The sequence below is a fragment of the Oncorhynchus nerka genome, linkage group LG19 (assembly GCF_034236695.1).
Source record: "Oncorhynchus nerka isolate Pitt River linkage group LG19, Oner_Uvic_2.0, whole genome shotgun sequence".
Classification (NCBI taxonomy): Eukaryota; Metazoa; Chordata; class Actinopteri; order Salmoniformes; family Salmonidae; genus Oncorhynchus; species Oncorhynchus nerka.
The window spans coordinates 51,125,902-51,139,193 of NC_088414.1; the positions used below are offsets into that span (position 1 = coordinate 51,125,902).

Consider the following 13,292-nt stretch of genomic DNA (forward strand, 5'->3'; position numbering starts at 1 on the left):
TTCTACTACTCCTACTACTAAACCTACTACTATTAGTGATTTTACTAGTGCTACTATACTTCTTCTACTACTATAGTACTGTTTTACTACTACTAATACTAAATTAATGTGTGTGTGTGTGTGTGTGTGTGTGTGTGTGTGTGTGTGTGTGTGTGTGTACGTGTGTGTGTGTGTGTGTGTGTGTGTGTGTGTGTGTGTGTGTGTGTGTGTGTGTGTGTGTGTGTGTGTAGTCCCAGTCAGCAAGCCCTATATTCTGCTGAGTGATGCGTCTCCGGCAGAGGGATCTTTGGTGTGGCTGCGCTGCGGCCTGGAGAACGGCACTGAGCCGCTTTACTTTCTTTGGGAGTATGAGACTTACAGCGGATTGGTCAGCATCATCTCCGAGGGCAACAACAGCATGTTCAACATGGCAGAAGTCAACCGTAACAACACAGGCTGGTACCAATGTTGGGCCCGGAACCAGGTCAACCAGGAACGGTCCGACCGCGTACGGCTGGACATCATCTGTTAGTATACACACTACACACTACACCCTACACACTACCTCTAATGATGAACCCTAACTTCTTACCCATCTGGAGGGACATCATCTGTTAGTATACACACCACAGACTAAACACTATACCCTTAACCCTACACACTACCCCTAGCACTAAACCTTAACTTCTAACCCATCTCATCTGTTAGTATTAGGCCTGTCAAAGTTAACACCTAGCCTGCTATCGTTAATAAATTATTAGCGCAAGGCATGATTAGCGGCATAATTTTTAAAAATGCTGTCAATTGCATCTCCATCTCTTTACCGCACTGAACCTTTTTTACGCTTGAACCTTTAAAGCACATCACAAAACTAAACACTGCTACAGACTACATTAAATGCTTGGACCTTTAAAGCACATAACAAAACTAAACACTGCTACAGACTACATTAAATGCTTGGACCTTTAAAGCACATAACAAAACTAAACACTGCTACAGACTACATTAAATGCTTGGACCTTTAAAGCACATCACAAAACTAAACACTGCTACAGACTACATTAAATACTACACACTACACCCTATACCCTATACCCTACACACTACACCCTATACCCTACACACTACCCCCGCATGGTGTCCCCCCACTGGAATGTTCTCTGCTGTACCTTTGTGTTTCCCTGTAAGTTCCCAGGACATCACTGAGGACCATGTCAGGACCATGTCATGACTATTTTTAGGACATTCTCAGGGCATTCATTTTACTAATCTTTAGGATGTTGCGTGATGTCCCAAACAAATGTGTTTTTGCACAGGAGGCTGCTGAGGGTAGAACCGCTCATAATAATGGCTGGAATGGAGCAAATGGAATCTCATCAAGTACGTGGAAACCATGTGTATTTGATACCAGTCTACTTTTTCTGCACCAGCCATTACCACGAGCCCATTCTCCCCCATTACTAAGGTGCCACTAACTTTTTTGTGTCTCTGAAGGACCTTTGTGTAGTGCCCTGTAAGTTACCAGGGCGTCACTGAAGACCATGTCAGGACCTTTTTTAGGACGTTCTTGGGACATTGTGTCATGGTCCCCTAGAGGTTTACTTCAAGTGTTAGTCCTAGGTGTCACAAACCATTTTAAGTAAAGTAATTAAGTGGCATGGTGGTTTTATTAAGGTAAGATACGATGTTCAGCTAAAATAGTGGTAACGTCTTTAGCCAAAGATACGATGTTCAGCTAAAATAGTGGTAACGTCTTTAGCCAAAGATACGATGTTCAGCTAAAATAGTGGTAACGTCTTTAGCCAAAGATACGATGTTCAGCTAAAATAGTGGTAACGTCTTTAGCCAAAGATACGATGTTCAGCTAAAATAGTGGTAACGTCTTTAGCCAAAGATACGATGTTCAGCTAAAATAGTGGTAACGTCTTTAGCCAAAGATACGATGTTCAGCTAAAATAGTGGTAACGTCTTTAGCCAAAGATACGATGTTCAGCTAAAATAGTGGTAACGTCTTTAGCCAATGATACGATGTTCAGCTAAAATAGTGGTAACGTCTTTAGCCAAAGATACGATGTTCAGCTAAAATAGTGGTAACGTCTTTAGCCAAAGATACGATGTTCAGCTAAAATAGTGGTAACGTCTTTAGCCAAAGATACGATGTTCAGCTAAAATAGTGGTAACGTCTTTAGCCAAAGATACGATGTTCAGCTAAAATAGTGGTAACGTCTTTAGCCAAAGATACGATGTTCAGCTAAAATAGTGGTAACGTCTTTAGCCAAAGATACGATGTTCAGCTAAAATAGTGGTAACGTCTTTAGCCAAAGATACGATGTTCAGCTAAAATAGTGGTAACGTCTTTAGCCAATGATACGATGTTCAGCTAAAATAGTGGTAACGTCTTTAGCCAAAGATACGATGTTCAGCTAAAATAGTGGTAACGTCTTTAGCCAAAGATACGATGTTCAGCTAAAATAGTGGTAACGTCTTTAGCCAAAGATACGATGTTCAGCTAAAATAGTGGTAACGTCTTTAGCCAAAGATACGATGTTCAGCTAAAATAGTGGTAACGTCTTTAGCCAAAGATACGATGTTCAGCTAAAATAGTGGTAACGTCTTTAGCCAAAGATACGATGTTCAGCTAAAATAGTGGTAACGTCTTAATAAGATGATCCCACCTGGGATTTGAATTTACAACCTCTAGATTTTTTTTATCTTTCTGCTGCGCCACATAGTCTGTAATATATCTTATAATACATCTCCGCACTTAGAAAAATATCTATAAATATCCATCTACACTGCTATTTTAGTTTTCACCCCACAAACAGAGGATGTCCTAAAGACATTCAGCCACATTCCCATTAGGTCTCTTAAAAGGTTTTCGGTGAGATGTTATCCATGGAACGTTCAATGACCACAAGGGGATGTTTCATGATGGTCAAGGGGGCGTCGCATGATGGTCCAAATGGAACCTTCTCTGTGGGACATTTTGTGTAGTTCAAAGGATTTCACTGAGGACCATGACAGGATGATTTTAACACGTTCTCTGGATATTTATTTTACCATGTTCAGGATGTCTTGTAATGGTCCCCAAAAAGTGTTCTTTTATGTTTATATAAGTGATGAAGTGGGATTTTGAGATAAGTGGGATGAAGTTCAGTTTACACAATATCTTATATTGGAAATAATAACTTTCACAGTAGTCACTTTCCATATCAACCTAGCTTGGATTTGAACTCATAGCCATTCTACCTCAAGGTCGGTAGAACTCTCAGAAGTCCCCCACATATTTGTTACAAACAAAATACATTGCCATCAGCAATGTTATTTCTGTGTGACCAGTTAATCAACATTTTCATTCAACATTGATTTGTTTTCCTTCTTCAAAGATTTTAGAATTTTCTGTAAATGTTTTATGTTGTTGGAGCATGTTGCTCTGTTTTTTATGTTACTCTTGGATCACTATGAAAAATAACATACAACATTTTCTTAACAGAGCTGAGAACAACTTCAAACAGAGTGTGGCAAGACAGGTATTCTGTTAGGAGTGTGTATTGGAGGTGAAGTCAGGTGCAGAGGGTAGTGAACAGGCAAAAATGTTATGCTGGTCAAAATGACAGCACAAAAATAACAGAAAATGTGCCCAAAACACGGAACATAGACAAAAAGTATTGCCCATAACCATATCCACAATATCAAAATACACGTAACACAAACAATCCTACACAAAGACATGATGGGGAACAGAGGAATAAATACATGTAGATTGATTGGGGAATGAAAACCAGGTGTGCAGGGAACAAGACAAAACAAATGGATTCATGAACAATGGAGCGGCGATGGCTTGAAAGCCGGTGACGTCGACCGCCAAACTCTGCCCGAACAAGGAGAGGAGTCAACTTCGGCGGAAGTCGTGACATAATTTGAAAACCACCTTACCAACAATGCAGTTCAAAAGAGGTAAAATATAAATAAAACAGAAAATCAATTCAATCACAAGTTAAGATATTTACATAACAATAACGAGGCTATTTACCGGGGGTACCGGTTAATCAAGGTAAATTGTAAAGTGACTATGCATAGATAATAAAGAGCGAGTAGCAGCAGTGTAAATAGTCCGGGTGGCCATTTAATTAGTTTTGTTGTTCAGCAGTCTTATGGCTTGGGGGTAGAAGCTATTAAGGAGCCTTTTGGGCCAAGACGTGGCACTCCGGTACCGCTTGCCGTGCGGTAGTAGAGAGAACAGTCTATGACTTGGGTGAATGGAATCTATGACAATTTTTTTGGGCCTTCCTCTGACACTGCCTAGTATATACTGTAGGTTCTGGATGTTAGGAAACTTGGCCCAAGTGATGTACTGGGCCATACGTACTGCCCTCTGCACTGCATATGGCCGTTACAGTTACTGTCCAAAATTGTAATCAGTAACGTAACTTTTGGATTATGCAAACTCAGTAACGTAATCTGATTACATTCCGTTACTTTTAGATTACTTTAAGAGACATTAGAAGAAGACAAAAAAATTATGTTACCAATTGAACATCTATTGCAGGATAAATCAATGTTAAAGTTTACATAGCTGGTCATATATGGATGTTACATTTTACTTTATGGGTTGGTTATGTAGGCTTCTTCTAACACATCTGTTTCTACTACATATAATAATACAATTAAATGACAATTCAATTATATCTTTACATTAAAAATCTAAGTCTATCAGAATTACAGTCATTCCATTAAATGTTATACTTCAAGAATAGGACTTGGAAATATGAAAGTATAGATTCCCCAAATTGCTTTACCTGAGCATGACCCCAAAACTAAGGACTTATTAGCCAGCCCTACTCTGTTGTTTATGATTTAGTTGTCATGGAGGACTGATTGGGCTCATTGATTCGAGTTGAAAATTAATGCTGCGCTCATGGAATGGCATGCTTTGAGCACAACTGGAAAGGACTATTTACATGTGAAGATTGGTTAAGTGTGCCTTGAATTCTTAATAAATCACTGACAGTGTCACCAGCAAAGCACCGTCAAACCTCCTCCTCCATGCTTCATGGTGGGAGCCACACATTCTAATCTGCATCTCACAAAGACTTGGCGGTTGCAACCAAAAATCTCAAATTTGGACTCATCAGACCAAAGGACAGATTTACACTGGTGTAATGTCCATTGCTCGTATTTCTTGGCCCAAACAAGTCTCTTCTTCTTATTGGTGTCCTTGAGTAGTGGTTTCTTGCAGCAATTCGACCATGAAGGCCTGATTCATGCAGTCTCCTCTGAACAGTTGATGTTGAGATGTGTCTGTTACTCTGTGAGGCATTTATTTTGGCTGCAATTTCTGAGGCTGGTAACTGTAATGAACTTATCCTCTGCAGCAGAGGTAACTTTGGCTCTTCCTTTCCTGTGGCGGTCTTCATGAGAGCCACTTTCATCATTGAGCTTGATGGTTTTTACGACTGCACTTGAAGAAACTTTCAAAGTTCTTGAAAGGATCCATGTTGACTGAACTTGTCTTAAAGTTATGATGGACTATCATTTTTCTTTGCTTATTTGAGTTATTCTTGACATAATATGGACGTTGTCCTTTACCAAATAGGTCTAACTTCTGTATACCACCCTTACCTTGTCACAACACAACTGATTGGCTCAAACGCATTAAGAAGGAAAGAAATTCCACAAATGTACATTTAGCAAGGCACAACTGTTAATTGAAATTCATTCCAGGTGACTACCTCATGAAGCTGGTAGATAGAATGCCGAAAGTGGAAAAAGGTGGCTACTTTGAAGAATCCAAAATATAAAACACATTTTGATTTGTATAACACTTTTTTGGGTCCATATGTGTTATTTCATAGTGTTGATGTCTTCACTATTATTCCACAATGTGGAAAACAGTAACAATAATGAAAAACTCTTGAATGAGTAGGTGTGTCAAACATTTTGACTGGTACTGTTTTTTACCTTTATTTAACTAGGCAAGTCAGTTAATTAAGAACAAATTCTTATTTTCAATGACGGCATAGGAACAGTGGGTTAACTGCCTGTTCAGTGGCAGAACAAAAGATTTGTACATTGTCAGCTCAGGGATTTGAACTTGCAACCTTTGAACTTGCAACTAGTCCAACACTCTAACCACTAGGCTACCCTGCTGCCCCAGTGTGAAGTTGGAAGTTTACATAGGTTGGTGTCATTAAAACTAGTTTTTCAACCACTCAACAAATGTATTTTTAAGAAGTCGGTTAGGACATCTACTTTGTGCATGACACAAGCAATTTCTCCAACAATTATTTACAGACAGATTATTTCACCTATCATCCACTGTATCACAATTCCAGTGGGTCTGAAGTTTACATACTCAAAGTTGACTGTGCATTTAAATAGCTTTGAAAACTCCAGAAAATTATGTCATGGTTTTAGAAGCTTCTGATAGGCTAATTGACATCAATCGAGTCAATTGGAGGTGCACCTCTGGATGTATTGCAAGGCCTACCTTCAAACTCAGTGCCGCGTTGCTTGGCATCATGGGAAAATCAAAAGAAATCAGCCAATTGCAGACCTCCACAAGTCTGGTTCATCCTTGTGAGCAATTTTCAAATGCCTGAAGGTACCTTCGTTCATCTGTACAAAATATAGTACGCAAGTATAAACACTGTGGGACCATGCAACCATCATACCGCTCAGGAAGGAGACGCGTTCCGTCTTCTAGAGATGAACGTACTTTGTTGCGAAAAGTGCAAATCAATCCCAGAACAAAAGCAAAGGGCCTTGTGAAGATGCTGGAGGAAACAAGTACAAAACTATCTGTATCCACAATAAAACGAGTCCTATAATCAACATAACCTGAAAGGTCGCTCAGCAAGGAAGAAGCCACTGCTCCAAAACCACCATAAAAAAGCCAAACTACAGTTTGCAACTGCACATGGGGACAAAGAATGTACTTTTTGGATAAATGTCCTCCTGGTCTGATGAAACAAAAATAGAACTGTTTGGCCATTATGGCCATCGTTATGTTTGGAGGAAAAAGGGGGAGGCTTGCAGGACGAAGAACACCATACCAAACGTGAAGCACGGGGGTGGCAGCATCATGTTGTGGGCGTGCTTTGCTGCAGGAAGGACTGGTCCACTTCACAAAATAGATGGCATCATGAGGGAGCAAAATGATGTGGATATATTGAAGCAACATCTCAAGACATCAGTCAGGAAGATAAAGCTTGGTCGCAAATGGGTCTTCCAAATGGACAATAACTTCCAAAGTTGTGGCAAAATGACTTAAGGACAACAAAGTCCTTAAGAGGATCCAGGCTATGAGGGGTGGCCAGTCCTCTTCTGGCTGTGCCGGGTGGAGATTATAACAGACCATGGCCAAGATGTTCAAGTGTTCATAAATTACCAGCATGGTCAAATAATAATAATCACAAGGGTGCAACAAGTCAGCACCTCAGGAGTAAATGTCAGTTGGCTTTTCATAGCCGATAATCAAGAGTATCTCTACCGCTCCTGCTGTCTCTGGAGAGTTGAAAACAGCAGGTCTGGGACAGGTAGCACGTCCGGTGAACAGGTCAGGGTTCCATAGCCACAGGCAGAACAGTTGAAACTGGAGCAGCAGCATGGCCAGGTGGACTGAGCACAGCAAGGAGTCAGCATGCCAGGTAGTCCTGAGGCATGGTCCTAGGGCTCAGGTCCTCTGAGAGAGTGAAAGAAAGAAAGAAAGAAAGAAAGAAAGAAAGAAAGAAAAAAAAAGAAAGAAAGAAAGAAAGAAAGAAAGAAAGAAAGAAAGAGAGAATTAGAGAGAGCATACTTAAATTCAAACAGCACACCGGATAAAACAGGAGAAGTACTCCAGACATAACAGACTGACCCAAAACTCCGACACAAATTAATGCAGCATAAATACTGGAGGCTGAGACAGGAAGGGTCAGGAGACACTGTGGCCCCATCCGATGATACCCCAGGAGAGGGCCAAACAGGCAGGATATAACCCCACCCACAATAATAGACTGACGAGGTTCAGAAGAAAGTTATTTGTTTCTGGCCCTTTTGAGCCTGTAATTGAACCCACAAATGCTGATACTCCAGATACTCAACTAGTCTAAAATAGGACAGTTTTATCGCTTCGTTAACCAGAACAACAGTTTTCAGCTGTGCTAACATAATTGAAAAAGGGTTTTCTAATGATCAATTAGCCTTTTAAAATGATACACTTGGATTAACTAACACAACATTCCATTGGAACACAGGAGTGATAGGTGCTGATAATGGGCCTCTACACCTATGTAGATATTCCATAAAAGATCTGCCATTTCCAGCTACAATAGTAATTTACAAAATTAACAATGTCTTCAGTCTTGGCCACAAGTTTTGAGAATGACACAAATGTTAATTTTCACAAAGTGTGCTGCTTCAGTGTCTTTAGATATTTTTGTCAGATGTTACTATGGATACTGAAGTATAATTACAAGCATTCCATAATTGTCAAACTCTTTTATTGACAATTACATTAAGTTTGATGCAAAGAGTCAATATTTGCAGTGTTGACCCTTCTTTTTCAATACCTCTGCAATCCACCCTGGCATGCTGTCAATTAACTTCTGGGTCACATCCTGACTGATGGCAGTCCATAATCAATGCTTGGAGTTTGTCAGAATTTGTGGGTTTTTGTTTGTCTACCCGCCTCTTGAGGATTGACCAAAAGTTCTCAATGGGATAAGGCCTGGGCAGTTTCCTGGCCATGGACCCAAAATATTGATGTTTTGTTCCCCGAGATACTTAGTTATCACTTTTGCCTCATGGCAAGGTGCTGGAAAAGGCATTGTTCGTCACGAAACTGTTCCTGGATGGTTGGGAGAAGTTTCTGTCGGAGGATGTGTTGGTACCATTCTTTATTCATGGTTGTGTTCTTAGGCAAAATTGGCTGAGGAGCAACCCCACACATGAATGGTCTCAGGATGCTTTACTGTTGGCATGACACAGGACTGATGGTAGCGTTCACCTTGTCTTCTCCGGACAAGCTTTTTTCCGGATGCCCCAAACAATCAGAAAGGGGATTCGTCAGAGAAAATTACTTTACCCCAGTCCTCAGCAGTCCAATCCCTGTACCTTTTGCAGATTATCAGTCTTTCCCTGATGTTTTTTCTTGAGAGAAGTTGCTTCTTTGGCTGCCCTTCTTGACACCAGGCCATCCTCCAAAAGTCTTCGCCTCACTGTGCGTGCAGATGTACTCACACCTGCCTGCTGCAATTCCTGAGCAAGCTCTGTACTGTTGGTGCCCCGATCCTGCAGCTGAATCAACTTTAGGAGATGGTCCTGGCGCTTGATGGACTTTCTTGGGCGCCCTGAAGCCTTCTTCACAACAATTGAACCGCTTTCCTTGAAGTTCTTGATGATCCGATAAATGGTTGATTTAGTTGCAATCTTACTGGCAGCAATATCCTTGCCTGTGAAGCCCTTTTTGTGCAAAGAAATTATGACAGCACGTGTTTCCTTGCAGGTAACCATGTTTGACAGAGGAAGAACAATGATTCCAAGCACCACCCTCCTTTTGAAGCTTCCAGTCTGTTATTCGAACTCAATCAGCATGACAGCGTGATCTCCAGCCTTGTCCTCGTCAACACTCACACCTGTGTTAACGACAGAATCACTGACATGATGTCAGCTGGTCCTTTTGTGGCAGGGCTGAAATGCAGTGGAAATGTTTTTTGGGGATTCAGTTCATTTGCATGGCAAAGAGGGACTTTGCAATTAATCGCAATTCATATGATCACTCTTCATAACATTCTGGAGTATATGCAAATTGCCATCATACAAACTGAGGCAGCAGAATTTGTGACAATTAATATTTGTGAAATTCTCAAAACTTTTGGCAACTAACTGTACACTGTATTTCTGATAAATTTGATGTTATTTTAAAGGACAACAAATGTGCTTTTCTTTCAAAAACAAGACATTTCTAAGTGACCACAAACTTTTGAACGGTAGTGTACATTCAGCAGTCCATTAATCAGTTGGTGTGTGTAAGTGTGTGTGTGTGTGTGTGTGTGCTGTGGGGGTTGAATCTACGAACCGATAGGCTGAGCTTTCCCATTCCTTCCAGGATTTTGAGAGGGAGGGTGGACATTGAGCCTGTCATAGCGGATGGAAGAAATGCCCCCATGCACTCTGGCAGCCTTCATGGCTGGGATAAGTTCGTTCCTCTTCTTGCGCACAACTTTAGTATAGTCCTCTTTGAGAAAGATATACATTCCTTGGCTCTTTCCAGAACAGCTACCTTGTCGTTGTACCTCAGGAACTTGACAACTATCGGCCTGGGCCTCTCAACTGGGCTGGTGGTGGATTTTCCAGATCAGTGGGCTCACTCCACCTCAATCTTCCTGTTGTCCATCTTCATTTTCTCCGATATCATTTCCCTCACTTTCTTCTTGACTTGGCTAAAGCTTTTGATACAGTAGACCATTCCATTCTTCAGGGTCGGCTAAGGAGTGTTGGTGTCTCTGAGGGGTCTTCAGCCTGGTTTGCTAACTACCTCTCTCAAAGACTGCATTATGTGGTCAGAAAATCTGCTGTCTCAGCCCATGCCTGTCACCAAGGGAGTACCGCAAGATGCCATCCTAGGCCCCACGCTCTTTTCAATTTACACCAACAACAGAGCTTAGGCAGTAAGAAGCTCTCTCATCCATGACAAAGGTCATGTGTTACGGTACGAAGGTAAAATCTAGACTTGGTTTCCTCTATCGTAATTGCTCCTCTTTCACCCCAGCTGCCAAACTAACTCGGATTCAGATGACCATCCCACCCATGCTAGATTACGGGAGGCATGATTTATAGATCGACAGGTAAGGGTGTTCTCTAGATGTTCTATACCATTCGGCCATCAGATTTGCCACCAATGCTCCTTATAGAACATATCACTGCACTCTATACTCCTCTGTAAACTGGTCATCTCTGTATACCCAACGCAAGACCCACTGGTTGATGTTTGTTTATAAAACTCTCTTTGGCCTCACTCCCACTTATCTGAGATATCTACTGCAGCCTTCATCCTCCACATACAACACCAGTTCGGCCAGTCACATTCTGTTGAAGGTCCCCAAAGGTCGCACATCCCTGGGTCATTCCTCTTTTCAGTTCACTGCAACTAGCAACTGGAAAAAGCTGCAAAAAAACTCAAACTGGACAGTTTTATCTCAATCATGACTCAATCATGGACGCTTACTGTCACTTGTGGCTGTTTCGCATGATGTATTGTTGTCTCTAGCTTTTTGCCCTTCGTGTTGTTGTCCGTGCCGAACAATGTTTGTACCATGTTTGTGCTGCTACCATGCTGTGCTGCTACCGTGTTGTTGTAATGTTGCGTTGCCACCATGCTGTGTTGTCATGTTGTGTTTGTATTTGTATTTGTATTTCTTATGGATCCCCATTAAATAAATCGTTTTAGCTGTGAATGTTTAAAAAAATCCGCTGATGCATTGGTCCAGAGCCACGTGGTATTGGCGGAGAGTCGCCTGTGAGCTCCTCCTGTTTTCTTCTGATTTATTTACAAAATGGTAATTTAATAGCCTGGCTACTGTAGGTGTGAAAATCCCCCCAACTTGCAATGTATTCAATGTTTATTTCAACTACATTTTAGTTGCACTTCCCCCAGCCCCACGACCACAGGTAAAACCTTGCTGAGATGATCAATGTATTTGTAATTCATTTGCATTTTACTGCATGACATAAGTATTTGATACATCGGAAAAGCAGAACTTAACTTCTTGCGTCGAGCCATCCCGGATCCGGGATCGTGACTACAGCCTCAAGTCCATTACCATAACGCAACGTTAACTATTCATGAAAATCGCAAATGAAATGAAATAAATATGCTAGCTCTCAAGCTTAGCCTTTTGTTAACAACACTGTCATCTCAGATTTTGAAAAATATGCTTCTCAACCATAGCAAAACAAGCATTTGTGTAACAGCATTGATAGTTAGCATAGCATTTAGCGTTAGCGTTCAGCAGGCAACATTTTCACAAAAACCAGAAAACCATTCAAATAAAATCATTTACCTTTGAAGAACTTCTGATGTTTTCAATGAGGAGACTCTCAGTTAGATAGCAAATGTTCAGTTTTTCCTGAAAGATTATTTGTGCAGGAGAAATCGGTCCGTTTTCTGCGTCATGTTTGGCTACCAAAAAAAAAACTGGAAGTCTCATCTCTGTCTCAATCACATGGATGAATGCGAGCAGCTTGGAGATTACGCAATAATTTCAACAAAGGACACCGGGCGGACACGTGGTAAATGTAGTGTCTTATGGCCAATCTTCCAATGATATGCCTACAAATACGTCACAATGCTGCAGACAACTTGGAGAAACGATAGAAAGGGCAGGCTAATTTGTGGCGCTTTCACAACCATATAAGGAGACAATGAAAAACACAGCGTCAAAAATCCTGCTCATTTCTTGTTTGAAGGTTCATCTTGGTTTCGCCTGTAGCATCAGTTCTGGGGCATGCACAGATAATATCTTTGCAGTTTTGGAAACGTCAGAGAGTTTCCTTTCCAAAGCTGTCAATTATATGCAGTCAAGCATCTTTTTGTGACAAAATATTGTGCTTAAAACGGGCACGTTTTTTTATCCAATAATGAAATAGCGCCCCCATAGGTTGAAGAGGTTAATATTTGGTACAGAAACCTTTGTTTGCAATTACAGAGATCATACATTTCCTGTAGTTCTTGACCAGGTTTGCACACACTGCAGCAGGGATTTTTGTCCACTCCTCCATACAGGCCTTCTCCAGATCCTTCAGGTTTCGGGGCTGTCGCTGGGCAATACGGACTTTCAGCTCCCTCCGAAGATATTCTATTGGGTTCAGGTCTGGAGATTGGCTAGGCCACTCCAGGACCTTGAGATGCTTCTTACGGAGCCACTCCTTAGTTGCCCTGGCTATGTGTTTTGGGTCATTGTCATGCTGGAAGACCCAGCCACGACCCAACTTCAATGCTCTTACTGAGAGAAGGAGGTTGTTGGCCAAGATCTCGTAATACATGGCCCCATCCATCCTCCCCTCAATACGGTGCAGTCGTCCTGTCCCCTTTGCAGAAAGCATCCCCAAAGAATGATGTTTCCACCTCCATGCTTCACAGTTGGGATGGTGTTCTTGGGGTTGTACTTATCCTTCTTCTTCCTCCAAACACGGCGAGTGGAGTTTAGACCAAAAAGCTCTATTTTTGTCACATTAGACCACATGACCTTCTCCCATTCCTCCTCTGGATCATCCAGATGGTCATTGGCAAACTTCAGACGGGCCTGGACATGCGCTGGCTTGAGCAGGGG

At 41.5% G+C, this 13,292-nt stretch overlaps 1 protein-coding gene across 1 annotated transcript in view; it reads left to right on the top strand.

Moving 5' to 3' along the window:
- LOC115120155 (hemicentin-2-like) overlaps positions 1-13,292 on the top strand; it is a 194,911-nt gene that overhangs the window by 50,631 nt on the left and 130,988 nt on the right. Inside the window, exon 4 of the mRNA XM_065005028.1 lies at positions 231-506. Coding sequence (XP_064861100.1) covers positions 231-506 — 276 coding nt within the window. The remainder of the gene's footprint in view (positions 1-230; positions 507-13,292) is intronic.